The sequence below is a fragment of the Erpetoichthys calabaricus genome, chromosome 6, assembly GCF_900747795.2.
Source record: "Erpetoichthys calabaricus chromosome 6, fErpCal1.3, whole genome shotgun sequence".
Taxonomy (NCBI): Eukaryota; Metazoa; Chordata; class Cladistia; order Polypteriformes; family Polypteridae; genus Erpetoichthys; species Erpetoichthys calabaricus.
The window spans coordinates 106,107,573-106,121,126 of record NC_041399.2 but is presented as its reverse complement, the minus strand read 5'-3'; the positions used below and the strand labels follow the sequence as shown (position 1 = coordinate 106,121,126).

The 13,554-nt window shown below is 35.0% G+C and overlaps 1 protein-coding gene across 1 annotated transcript in view; it reads left to right on the top strand.

Annotated features, from left to right (window-relative positions):
- The window catches only part of avl9 (AVL9 homolog (S. cerevisiase)), a 136,838-nt gene that overhangs the window by 9,996 nt on the left and 113,288 nt on the right, over nt 1–13,554 (top strand). Inside the window, exon 2 of the mRNA XM_028803836.2 lies at nt 12,477–12,597. Within this exon, the coding sequence (XP_028659669.1) occupies nt 12,477–12,597 (121 nt within the window). The remainder of the gene's footprint in view (nt 1–12,476; nt 12,598–13,554) is intronic.

Genomic DNA, 13,554 nt, shown 5'->3' with positions numbered 1-13,554 from the left:
CTTGCAACAGACTGGATTTATGTCTCTTCATTGTGACATTTGATGTCATAAAAAAGTTCTAGCATGGAACCTTTGAGGTTGAAAAAAATATTCATTGTAATATTTAATTGCTTATATTTTAGTTGGCAAATATCTCAGGATATCTGATAGGATTTATTTCTCTTATATTTTTTCACATATTAAAACAGAATTTCTTTAACCATGAATTAATTTCACTTCAGATGTAAATGATCACCTTTGTACCTTATTCATTGAACATCTTTGTTTGTTTATGCAAACATGATATGCCTGAATCTGTCTGAAGTCAACAGATGGTTTTTTGCCTCCTTTAGCACTATGATGATATTTCTAGCATTGTAGGACAGTTGTAAGTGACACTTCTGCCCAGATTTCAGAACCTTGGTTACATATGATGTTTGATAACTATATGTTCAATTGTTGCTTATTTTTCTTATGTCTGTATTAGTTTTTTTTATAGGTGCTCCAGTTTCCTGCTGTTTCTCAAAGTCGCATGCAGCAGTTTTATTGGCAACTCTAACTAGGCCCTGCATGTTTATCTGAGTGTGTATATGTATTTGTATCCTGCTGTGTACAGTTCACAAGTGTGGGCACTCATTCCTCATGACTCTGTGAGTTGAAAAAAAGCAGATTCAGCAGCTGTGTGGCATAAATAATGTACTATTGCCAGCTGCATAGCACTAACGTTTAGATTTGGGAATTGACAGAAATATCATGGTATAATACTATTGAAATCTTTGAGTGGGGTTTGATAATATTGTAATATAATTCACTTCTATGCTAAATTGTATTGCAATTTATTTTTTGAGTAAGCAAAGATTTGATAATGTACAATTATAGGGAAAAAGTGGTGATTCAATTACATTTAGTAAGAAAAACTCTTATGTCAGTTCTTCCAAATTTTTCTGCATGACTGTCTAGGAAAAGGAACAAAAAACTGTCAGTTTCACAAAAAGTCAAAGTCCATACACATATGTGAAAGACACACAGACATGCTATTTAAATTTTAAAAGTTCTTGGTATTGTGCACCATTTAATCTTGAAGGGTATGAGATACTTACTGTACATTTTGGTACTCATGCTAGCTTCTGGTGCATATATTTTAATCTTGACTTTGGCCTTTAATTACTCTTGTAGATTTTCTTTTTTATGTTTAAGTACTGAATAGCCTTAACATAAATTAGTAAACTAGTCCAATATATAGATTCATTTAAAGGAGGAAGGTAGAGTCTTCTTATTTCCTGCAGGGCAGGTTTACTGTTATTTATAGTCCTTTTCTTACCATATCTTTTAATACTGATGCACTTTCAAAGTACAAAATGCCTTGGTAGTGTAAAATGCTGACACAGAGAATTTCAATACTTAGTGCCAGGGTGAATTAAATTATTGGATACTGTAAGCATTGAGCATATTTCATTAACCTATTGAATCCATTTTTTTTTAAATTCTGAAATGACTGGTATTTGGCCTGGACTCTAACAGAAAATAAAATGTGAGAAGATTTATAGATAGCACTGCGCCATTGGTTGTTTTAAAATCTTATATGACTGAAAATGAAATTTTTTTTGGTAGTTTTTTCCACACTTAGGAGTATATTTTCTGATTATTTTCTTATTATTTCATAACACATAAATTAATTGTTGTTTGATTTTTTGATAATATTAGTAATGTACTAGTAATGCAACTGAGCAAAATGACTCATAGAACATAATAGACTATTGATATGGACTACACAGGAAGAAAATGCAGCAGGAAGCTTTGTGCTGCACTGTTCATTGTTTCATGAAACATGGTTATAATGTCATTTTTTTAGCCTTTGCTTCTTATTTCTTTGGTTTTTGTCAAGTATTTGACCATCTGAGGGGCAAAAAAGACACTTTCATACACAGTTGGAAGCAACAACGTAACAGGTGCTGAATGAGATATTAAAGGTAACTTTAGAATCATTCCTCAAAAATGTAGACAGGTTGTGTGAATTACACCGGTTCTGGTTTTTAGGTGAGGCTTTAATGTTGCCAACGTGTAGTTTTACTTGGTCAGTTATAGATAAAAGCGTTAATTGAGCCGAAGTCCAAGTGTTTTTTTTTTTAAACTTGTATACAGTAAATTACTTTTGCGTATAATATTGTGTAATTTTTCTTCTAGCAATAGGATCAAACAGAAACCAGAAAAGGGTAGAGCTGATAGAAAAGAAAAAAACTAACTTTTTATAGATTACATCAAAGAAAGTAAGTACTTGTTATAGAGTTAATTACTAACCCTGGTGATGCTTCAGAACTGCATTTGTGTCACCCACATGATGTTTCTGGAACTAAGGAATTACTGGGATTATGGTTTAATATAAAAATAACAACAGTTTTATAGGTGGATCCCTTTAGTTTTCAAATGCCATGCCCATGTGATTTGTGCACTGGGCCTTTCTTTTTATGCCCATTTATTGAATAGCTTTTGACAAAGTCACAATGCTTTTTCTTGGCTAAAGATCTATGTAATGTATTAATCCTAATTGTCAGATTCAGGGTAGTAGATAAAATATATATCACTTAAATAAACTTTAAACATCAAATTATAGTATTTATTTTGAAGATTCATGGTTCATATTTAATTAATAAAAAATAGTTCTTTGCTGTTAACGTTGCCTTTGGAACAACACATTTGGAGATACCATCCCAGTGTTGTCTCTCTGCATCCAGAATGATGTCAAGGAGAGCAAAGGTATGAAAGTGCCGTCTGTCTATTAAAAATTAAACACACTAGGGTAGGATGCAAAATAGGGATAAAATGAAGTAGAAATTAATAGAAAAAAGGAGCCTGTTGCCTATCTGTGCTTTCTTATGGAGGTCTTTTTTTTTTCTTGAGGAAGTGGGGTTCCCACTTGTCTATTTACCAATTTCAATCAAGAACATTTCCTTTTCCTTCTAAGACTCTAACCCTTTTTTCTTGTCAGTGAGCTTGCATCATATACCTTTCTCCTAATTTCAAGTTGAATTAGTACCCTGGTGTTAGGCAGCTTAAACCCAGTCCTAGAGTGCATAGACACACCAAGATGAAAACCCCCCTAATAACTCCTTATGTCCCTTATACCCCTGAGCCTTCAGTATTTTTAGGCTGGATCTAAAGGTAACTTCCTTGCTGCACATATATTCTTAAGAGAAGCATGGTCACTCTCTGTCTGTCTCTCTCTGTCTCTCTGTCTCTCTCTCTCTCTCTCTCTCTCCCTCTCCCTCCCCCCCCCCCTCCCTCTCCCCCCCCCTCCCTCTCTCCCCCACCAAGTCAAGAAATGACTGATGCTACTTGCCACTTATATAAGAATGTCCTGGTTTTCTGCCAGTCTTCTCTGAGTTTGCCCTTAAATACTCAACCAGGCAGATAGAACAGCTGTGAAAAAGATATAAATAGATGATAAATAAAAGTTGTTTGTTATTTGTTATTACTAACAATTGTCTGTTCCTTTCTTAGTGTTGTACATGCAGTAGATTTAGTTTTTCCTTCTGATTTCATTGATTGTAAATTTGCTAATGTCCTGTTCAGAAAATGTAAACGTAAGTCGTATTTTGAAAATTATACCCAGAATCGATAATGTTATCAAAAATAACAGGATAATTGGATACATATTTGGCATTAGAAATATCTAATCTATTTTGCATATATAAAGTACAAAATATGATTAAAATATTTGTTTTTCTATAAAATTAGATTATTAATTTTATATACACTAATGGTTTGGGTTAACCTACCCTTACCCTGGTTTTATACTAGCCTGAAAGTGTCTAGTTTAACTTGTGTTTCATTACAAGGCACTCGTATTTCAAAGGCAGAGCAAGTAGTGATCTGTAGCATCTTGTTTTACAGGTTATCCAGTGGCTCTGGTAATTAGAAACCCCGGATGCCATGGTGGAAACCTGTGTATTTGTGATATCAGGTTTTAGACCTTTTCTACATACTCCATCTGCTTTATGCCAGCCTAATGCTAAAGGCTGTTGTCTCAGGCATTGAAAGACTGAATGTGGTTGTTAAGATGGGAGGATGCTCTAGTCTGTCATCTGTGGCTTTTAGATCCATATGTACACCTGCTGTTATAGAACAGCATCATCAATTGCAAAATCCCTAGTCTGAAATAACCATTGTGTCTTTTTTAGTTTAAATCAGGTTAGCTGTAGGCTTTATAATAAATACAGATTAATCATTTATAAATATGGTCTTGCATTCTTGAATATAGGGAATTTAATTGGAATTAGTTTTGTATTAATGAATTATGTATCACATAGCACTGATTTGTTTGTTTTTATAGACAACTCTAGAGTATATGGATTTTTTGGAATTGTTTAGTTTAAGGATGATTCATTTACCATAATCAGAGGTGTACAGGTATAGTAGTGGTTATAACTTTAAGTAAAGTCTAGCACTCAAAATGAGCCTAACTTTACTTTTAGAATGCAGGCTATTGTATTTTTCGTTAAACTGGTATCCCTTTTTTCTGGTGAAATGTCATCCACATATCTATTTCTTCTTATAGAAAAAAATTACCTCCTACTCTTCACTTTTTAGTTTACTTCTTTAGATTTTAGAGGTTTGCACAGGTTGTCATATACATGGATAACCATTCAGAGAGGCAGTATTGAAATACTGGAAATTTTCTATGTGTACTCCATCCAGAGAGGTTGTGGGGAAAATATATGCAAAGGAAAAACTTACTGAGATGTTCCAAGTGCTTGTTGACCACAGCAATGCAAGTGATGATGTGTTAGTGTTGACAAGAAGTAAGATAATGAGTGAAGATACAGTTGTTACTTTCTTCAGTACAGGTAAGGGTGTAGAATGAGCCAAAGCAAAAGTAGAGTTGAACCTTTACACAACAGGGTGCAGATAAAAATTCATGTTTGTGGTTGAGAGAGACAACACATGTGGTTCTCAGAACTGGGTTGTTTGGCAAAGCATTATGTATGCTCCTACAACTTCAATGTCTTCTGAAAGTATATTTTCCACTGCCAGCCTAAATGTTAACAAACTGAGAAAAAGACTTTCAACTTTTGAGACATTTATGTCTACAAAAGTCAAATTCTTTTTTTTTTCATGATTTAGTTACTTTCTATTCATTAATCCATGTACCCAAAATATTAAAATGAGTCAGAAGTAATACATGTCCCTACAGTTGAAGTACAGTCAAGTTAAGTGACTTTAGTTAGTGTCATACAGTGAGTAGATGTTGTAGATAGAATGGTCTAACTACTAAGCCATGCAGATTCTTTTGTTCAGTTGTTTGTACCCATACACTTTGTGTGCACATTTGCAAAACAATTCTTCTATTTTTATTTGTCATGCCTAAGTAGGTTCTTAAATCATTACAATGCTAGAATGGCTCATATTTAGTGCTTGAACACAGCTGCCAGGGACAGCAATGGTGAGATTTAAGCATTTTTTAACAGCAGTGCACACATACTGAAGAGTGGCTTGATCAACACAGTGTTAAAAATAGCATTGAATTATTAAGCAAGAAATTGTTTTGGATGATATTCGAGTTATTTTCCAAAACAAATTGTTCTAACTCTATTAGTAAATAATGCATTTTACAAATGAGAACTTATTCAGCCCATCAAGCCTTTTTGAATGCCACATATATACAAAATGTAATCATAATTTTAAATTATTTTTAGCAGAAAATTTGCTCTATTTGAGATGATGCACTTAACCATTATCGTCACCATATTAATATTAACCTGTTTTTCAAAAACATTAGATATGTCTGTAGTGGTTCTCAGCAATTGGTCAGTGCTGTAGATGGACAGTCATAGTAAGATATACCTTTGTGTACTCATAGAAAGGAGCTTACATTTTGAATTTATAATATTACTTTGATCATTTGTTTCTGGGTAATACAGCTGTGGTCAAGTAAAAGGACTGCAAGGCTCAGGAATAAGTCCTTGTTTAATTCAACAAAGGAAAATAAAGAAAAAATGAGCACTAAGGGTGTAAAGGTAACAGAAAAGTTCCAAAATGAAACATAAAGCCATCAGGCTAGGTATTTAGTATTCTCGGACCACCAGATAGGAGCTCTATCCTGTGGTGTGTTCTGTTCAAAAAGGAACTCCACCTTCCAGTGGTTTGTGAGATTTATGAACAGGGGACCGCAAGAAGTAGAGCCAGTTGCCTTCACTGGGCATCTTCTCTGCTATGCAGAGGAAATAGGAATAGGAAATAGAAGAGGAGATGGATAATGCCAGTGCCCCTAATTGACCCGCGGTGGTAATAGATAGATAGATAGATAAATAGATAGATAGATAGATAGATAGATAGATAGATACTTTATTAATCCCATATACCTCAGATGAGCCCAAAGAGTGATCCACAGACACACATGCGTGACAGAGCAGTGTAGTGATTAGGAGAGCTGTACTATGCATTGTTTCTAGGATCAAATCTTTCATGTTTGTCTAATATCTACATATTTATTTTCTTATGATTTGTGATTTAATAATAATAATAATACATTTTATATATAGAAAAGCAGCATACACTCGTGAGCTATATGCATCGCTAAGTTATACAAAATAAATGGTCATATTTGGGTTAAGCCATGGTAGATTTCCTGAGGTTAGTATTCTTCTCATAATGTTATCTGATATAGCTGATTCCAATTTGAACCAAAATATAATTTATGAAAATAATAACCACACATTACCCACTGGTGTTAAAGCAAAAATATATTTTACTATATTATATTTTTATATTTTATTTCTAACAATTGTAGTGTTAAATTTAATAGTGCCATCACATTACATGTATAAAATAGGGAAAAAAAAACTCATCCTGAAAGCATAATATACCAATATTCTAAACCACTGCTGATTTTTAAAATTATAATCATGATCTAAACTAGCTAGTAAGATAAAACAGTTCTTCATTTATATTCAATGTAGACTGAGTGAAAGTTAGCTTCTGGTTTATTTTTCAAGTGAAACAAAAAAAATATATATAATATTCAGTTCCATCCATATTTCAGTAAAATAGGTGAAAATGTAAATTTTTTCAGTTTGATTTATTTTATGTTCAAAACATAAAATGATTTAATGTTACTTTCGATTCTTCTGTGTTTGTGCAGATAAGCATATAATGTTATAATTAATCTATATATTCAGGCTTAATTTTATTATTTTGTTTCACTCTTACTCTAGTAATTACAATATCAGCTTGCATAACTATTGGTCTATCTACACTTACCTCCTTTTATTTTCAAATGTCAGCACTGTAAAAGCTTACTGACAAGTGCTTTTAGCCTGAGCTACAGAGGCTGAAACTGCAGATTCATGTCACAGGAACAAATCGTCACTGGATAAGCTGTGATCTAAATATTTTTAGTTTGACTCTGTATGTTGTAAGTTAAAATTCAGAGATACCTTTTCATGTCTAATGTCAAGTGCGTGCCAAATCACACATTTTTTTTTCTTCTTAAGTAGTCCTGAATTAGCTTCTTGTTTATTCGCTTTTAAAAAATTTAGTATTTCAGTGATTTTCATTATTAGATGTACCTGATCCTGCAACAGAGATAACCTTCAGGATGACTTTGGTTTTAGGAATTCGTAATTTTATCTGTTTAGAGAATATTTGCAAGTGGTCCATGACATCAGGTTATAATTAATAAATAACAATAAATCAATATGATTTTGACAGTTCAAAAGGTAGCAATAAGCAGATGCAAAGCAATATCTGTGTGCTTGCTAATTTACTGTAATGTAGCCCTAACTTGAACCTGAAACATGGAATATTTTTGTTGAGTGACCCTTATGCTGGTACAAAGAAAAGCAGAGAAGTTTATCTATTTAGGACTGGTTTCCACACTCCACTCAATGCTGCTCCAGCACTTAAACAAGTCTGTGCTGGATACGGCAGAGATATTAATTAATTTAATAGATATGTGACAGATGGCAGCAATAGCAATGACTTAGAATTAAAAATGCCACAACTATTAGGATGAATCCTATTAAACTATTCACTTTTTAAATATGACAAATGATGCTAGACATTTGCTCAATATATTGCAAGTTCAAACCAACTTCAGGTAAACATGTATGTTAAAATGACTTTGTTAAATGGTGCGACTCAAACCACCTACAACTGAACACCAGCAAAACCAAGGAGCTGGTAGTGGATTTTAGGAGGCCTAGACCCCTCAAAGACCCCGTGATCATCAAAGGTGACTGTGTGCAGATGGTGCAGACCTATAAATATCTTGGAGTGCAGCTGGATGATAAATTAGACTGGACTGCCAATATTGATGCGCTGTGCAAGAAAGGACAGAGCCGACTATACTTCCTTAGAAGGCTGGCGGCCTTCAACATCTGCAATAAGATGCTGCAGATGTTCTATCAGACAGTTGTGGCAAGCGCCCTCTTCTACGCAGTGGTGTGCTGGAGAGGCAGCATTAAGAGGAAAGACGCCTCACGCCTGGACAAACTGGTGAGGAAGGCAGGCTCTATTGTTGGCATGGAGCTGGACAGTTTAACATCTGTGGCAGAGCGAAGGGCGCTCAGCAGGCTCCTATCAATTATGGAGAATCCACTGCATCCACTAAATAGTATCATCTCCAGACAGAAGAGCAGCTTCAGCGACAGACTGCTGTCACTGTCCTGCTCCACTGACAGACTGAGAAGATCGTTAACATTTAACATTATACAAAGTTATTGTCTGTTTTTCACCTGCATTATTATGTTTCTTTAATTTAATATTATTTATTGTATCAGTATGCTGCTGCTGGAGAATGTGAATTTCCCATTGGGATTAATAAAGTATCTATCTATCTATCTATCTATCTATCTATCTATCTATCTATCTATCTATCTATCTATCTATCTATCTATCTATCTATCTATCTATCTATCTATCTATCTATCTACAGTGGTGTGAAAAACTATTTGCCCCCTTCCTGATTTCTTATTCTTTTGCATGTTTGTCACACAAAATGTTTCTGATCATCAAACACATTTAACCATTAGTCAAATATAACACAAGTAAACACAAAATGCAGTTTTTAAATGATGGTTTTTATTATTTAGGGAGAAAAAAAATCCAAACCTACATGGCCCTGTGTGAAAAAGTAATTGCCCCCTTGTTAAAAAATAACCTAACTGTGGTGTATCACACCTGAGTTCAATTTCCGTAGCCATCCCCAGGCCTGATTACTGCCACACCTGTTTCAATCAAGAAATCACTTAAATAGGAGCTGCCTGACACAGAGAAGTAGACCAAAAGCACCTCAAAAGCTAGACATCATGCCAAGATCCAAAGAAATTCAGGAACAAATGAGAACAGAAGTAACTGAGATCTATCAGTCTGGTAAAGGTTATAAAGCCATTTCTAAAGCTTTGGGACTCCAGCGAACCACAGTGAGAGCCATTATCCACAAATGGCAAAAACATGGAACAGTGGTGAACCTTCCCAGGAGTGGCCGGCCGACCAAAATTACCCCAAGAGCGCAGAGACGACTCATCCGAGAGGTCACAAAAGACCCCAGGACAACGTCTAAAGAACTGCAGGCCTCACTTGCCTCAATTAAGGTCAGTGTTCACGACTCCACCATAAGAAAGAGACTGGGCAAAAACAGCCTGCATGGCAGATTTCCAAGACACAAACCATTGTTAAGCAAAAAGAACATTAGGGCTCGTCTCAATTTTGCTAAGAAACATCTCAATGATTGCCAAGACTTTTGGGAAAATACCTTGTGGACTGATGAGTCAAAAGTTGAACTTTTTGGAAGGCAAATGTCCCGTTACATCTGGCGTAAAAGGAACACAGCATTTCAGAAAAAGAACATCATACCAACAGTAAAATATGGTGGTGGTAGTGTGATGGTCTGGGGTTGTTTTGCTGCTTCAGGACCTGGAAGGCTTGCTGTGATAGATGGAACCATGAATTCTACTGTCTACCAAAAAATCCTGAAGGAGAATGTCCGGCCATCTGTTCGTCAACTCAAGCTGAAGCGATCTTGGGTGCTGCAACAGGACAATGACCCAAAACACACCAGCAAATCCACCTCTGAATGGCTGAAGAAAAACAAAATGAAGACTTTGGAGTGGCCTAGTCAAAGTCCTGACCTGAATCCAATTGAGATGCTATGGCATGACCTTAAAAAGGCGGTTCATGCTAGAAAACCCTCAAATAAAGCTGAATTACAACAATTTTGCAAAGATGAGTGGGCCAAAATTCCTCCAGAGCGCTGTAAAAGACTCATTGCAAGTTATCGCAAACGCTTGATTGCAGTTATTGCTGCTAAGGGTGGCCCAACCAGTTATTAGGTTCAGGGGGCAATTACTTTTTCACACAGGGCCATGTAGGTTTGGATTTTTTTTTCTCCCTAAATAATAAAAACCACCATTTACAAACTGCATTTTGTGTTTACTTGTGTTATATTTGACTAATGGTTAAATGTGTTTGATGATCAGAAACATTTTGTGTGACAAACATGCAAAAGAATAAGAAATCAGGAAGGGGGCAAATAGTTTTTCACACCACTCTATCTATCTATCTATCTATCTATCTATCTATCTATCTATCTATCTATCTATCTATCTATCTATCTATCTATCTATCTATCTATCTATCTATCTATAATAAATATTGTTACCTTGCTACATTTAAGCATACAACATTACTCAACTTTGTTTTTTTTTATTTTTAAGCAGCATTCTTAAATGTTGCTAGTGGATATATTTTACAGCTGTTTATGAGCTCTGTTGAGCTCTGTGCTCTGTTTATGAACTGTGTAAGGTAATATTGAATTTGGTGGGCTGGAAAATGGATAAGGAGTGGCCTTCTATCTCTGCATATATTAATTGTGCACTGACAAATTATAGAACAGCAGCACCTTCCTCTTTTGAGCTTTTAGGTTGGTACCCAATTCTGTAATATTCAGACTAGAATAACATTCTGAAAAATGGTTAATCTGTTGAAGTGTTACATGAGAGCCTAGCCTGGCAGTATTTTGTGAAAAGTAGGAAAAAGCCCTGGATATTGCACAGGCTACATACACACAACACCCTTATGCTGATTCTCGGCCTGTATTTAATTGACAGCCAACATACCTAGCACACTAGCGCACATCTTTGGGGTTGTGGAAAAAAAGAGTACACATGGAAACACAGGAATAATGTGCTAACTCCACATTGACAATGACTAGGTGAAGAATTTAAACCATGAACACTGAATATGTGAGGTAGCAGTGCTACCCACTAGTGCAGTGTTATTTTTATTACATTATCAACCTGCTGTGACTAATAATGTTTAATGGGAAAAATATTGTCCTTCCCTTCAGTTTTGTTTTTTTCCCTTCTGTATTGACATGGTGTATTATTTGGAAGAAAATTTCATTCAACAAAATATGGCAACCCTTCTTTTTGGATACAGTTTTCATACACAATGTGTACTTTCTGTAGTTCATTCACTTTTTTGTCCTATTTCATGGCTCTAAATTTTTAGTGGTGGGAGGAAGGGTCACATGATTATTCATCAAGAGGAATATTTGAAAGAATAAAGGGATTATGTTATGTAAGTTAAATATATTGTACGCAATTTTATTGTACTATTCAATTGTACTGCTCCTCATAGTCTGTGTAGTAAAAAGAATGATGAATGTGTATGCCATGATATAATTGGAAATAAATGTAATTATAATACTGAAAGCACCAGTCAGCAAAATAGATGTCTGTTTCTGCAGTCAAGAGCCTGATTTTCTGTGATTTTAAGTATAGCAAGCAATGCGTTAAGCAGAGAAAGTCATGTATAATGATAACAAAAGTAATCCATCATATACATATACATATATATGACTTAGCAGTAGATGGGAAACTGTTGGTTATCTAGCCAAAGATGAAACACCATCAACATCTTTTTGCCACTAGTGGGAACAAAGTCCTTACGAGGGGATGTATATGGGTATGTTGTCTAAGAAAGCTAGAAGCTGGTGAATTGCTTTTGAGTTTTAGCTCTTCATGCAAGCATTGAGGCTCTGGGGTTAAAGGGAGCTCTGGTTTAATAGTCTCGGGGCTTGATGATAACATTGCTGACCTCTGAAGCAGTTCTTGGCATTGCCCTAGAAGCAGCCCTGACTGGGGTATGAAATCAACCTTACCTCTTTGCATATGAATTCATAGAGAGAGCGAGTAAGTGCAAGAGTACATTTGGTAGAATTCAGAAAGAAAATGGAATTGAGAAAGAGAAGGAGGAATTTAAAGATGCAAGGAAAAAAAGAAAAGCTGTTGTGGTGGTATAGTATGTTGGTGAGTAGGCAAGTTGATGAGGTAACTTTAGGGTTCAGGTACACGTCCAAAGTGCTGATTGATGCATTATTGTTCCCCCACCCCGCAGGCTAGCTTGCAAGTTTAAATTTTTTGTCTTTTTTGAATTGTTTGTTTTGTCAGAAATACAAACTTATATATTTGCTGATGTCAATGTTTTTCTTTCCACAGGTAGAATTTTCATACCCACCACTAATTCCAGAAGAAGGACATGATAGCAGCACACTACCTGAAGAATGGAAATACCTTCCATTTTTAGCTTTGCCTGATGGAGCTCACAATTTTCAAGAAGGTGAGCAATTGGTGTGTTTTATGATTTTCATTGGATATTGATGAAATGTATTTTAGATTGAGGGCTCAATTGAATATGTCAGTTATGCTATTTTGAGTATATTTTCTGCTGAATTATTACATTGGCATCCACTATTGAGTGGTCAGCTAAGCAATGAAGGGGAAAGACAAAGCCTTTTGTCATATTGCTGATAAGCTGAAGCCTAGTTTTATTTCCATTACTTGAAAACTTGTGAGCAATACATCTAAAAATGAATAAACATATTTCACGTGTTTTCTGCGAAAGTTAAGATTTTAAAAGAAAGAGATAAGGGCATATGTACAGTGCATCACTAAAAAGCTAACATTCCTTACTTTGATTGACAGTAGGAGTTAATGACAATATGCCTGAGAGTATTTGAATGTGAAAGTACACATCTCCACCAAAGTGTTAGATTACAATAAGTGGCAATAAGAGTTTAACTGCTTTTTAATGCAGTGTGCCGCAAAATGGAGAGACCTCTACACTATTATCATGTCATAAGTGACAAGCTTACATGTGCTGTAGTGTAAATGGGGCTGTCATTCTCTTTATCAAACTCAATTGTATTTTTTTCTTTTTGTAATTGTCTGCTCTTTATGAGGATAAGTCACAATTTTTGCAGCCCTGATGAGATTTTTAATTTTACGTATTCGAGCGACATATTACATTGGAAGACTTAATATTTTGCAAGCTTGTGAAAATAACACAAATTACGGTAGTTTTATTTGGAAATATATTTATTCCAGCATGTGTAAAGTGAAAACATTGACTCAAAACTTTAACTTTTACACAGTACAGTGCATCAAGTCATTTTAAACTACATGCCCTCTAGCCTCCAATAACATGTTGACATGTTTCTGCTAAGATTTAGTGAAGCAATGAACATATATTTCAAAATTTTAGTTAGTTCAGCGTTTCCCGAGCTTCTTGGTGTCA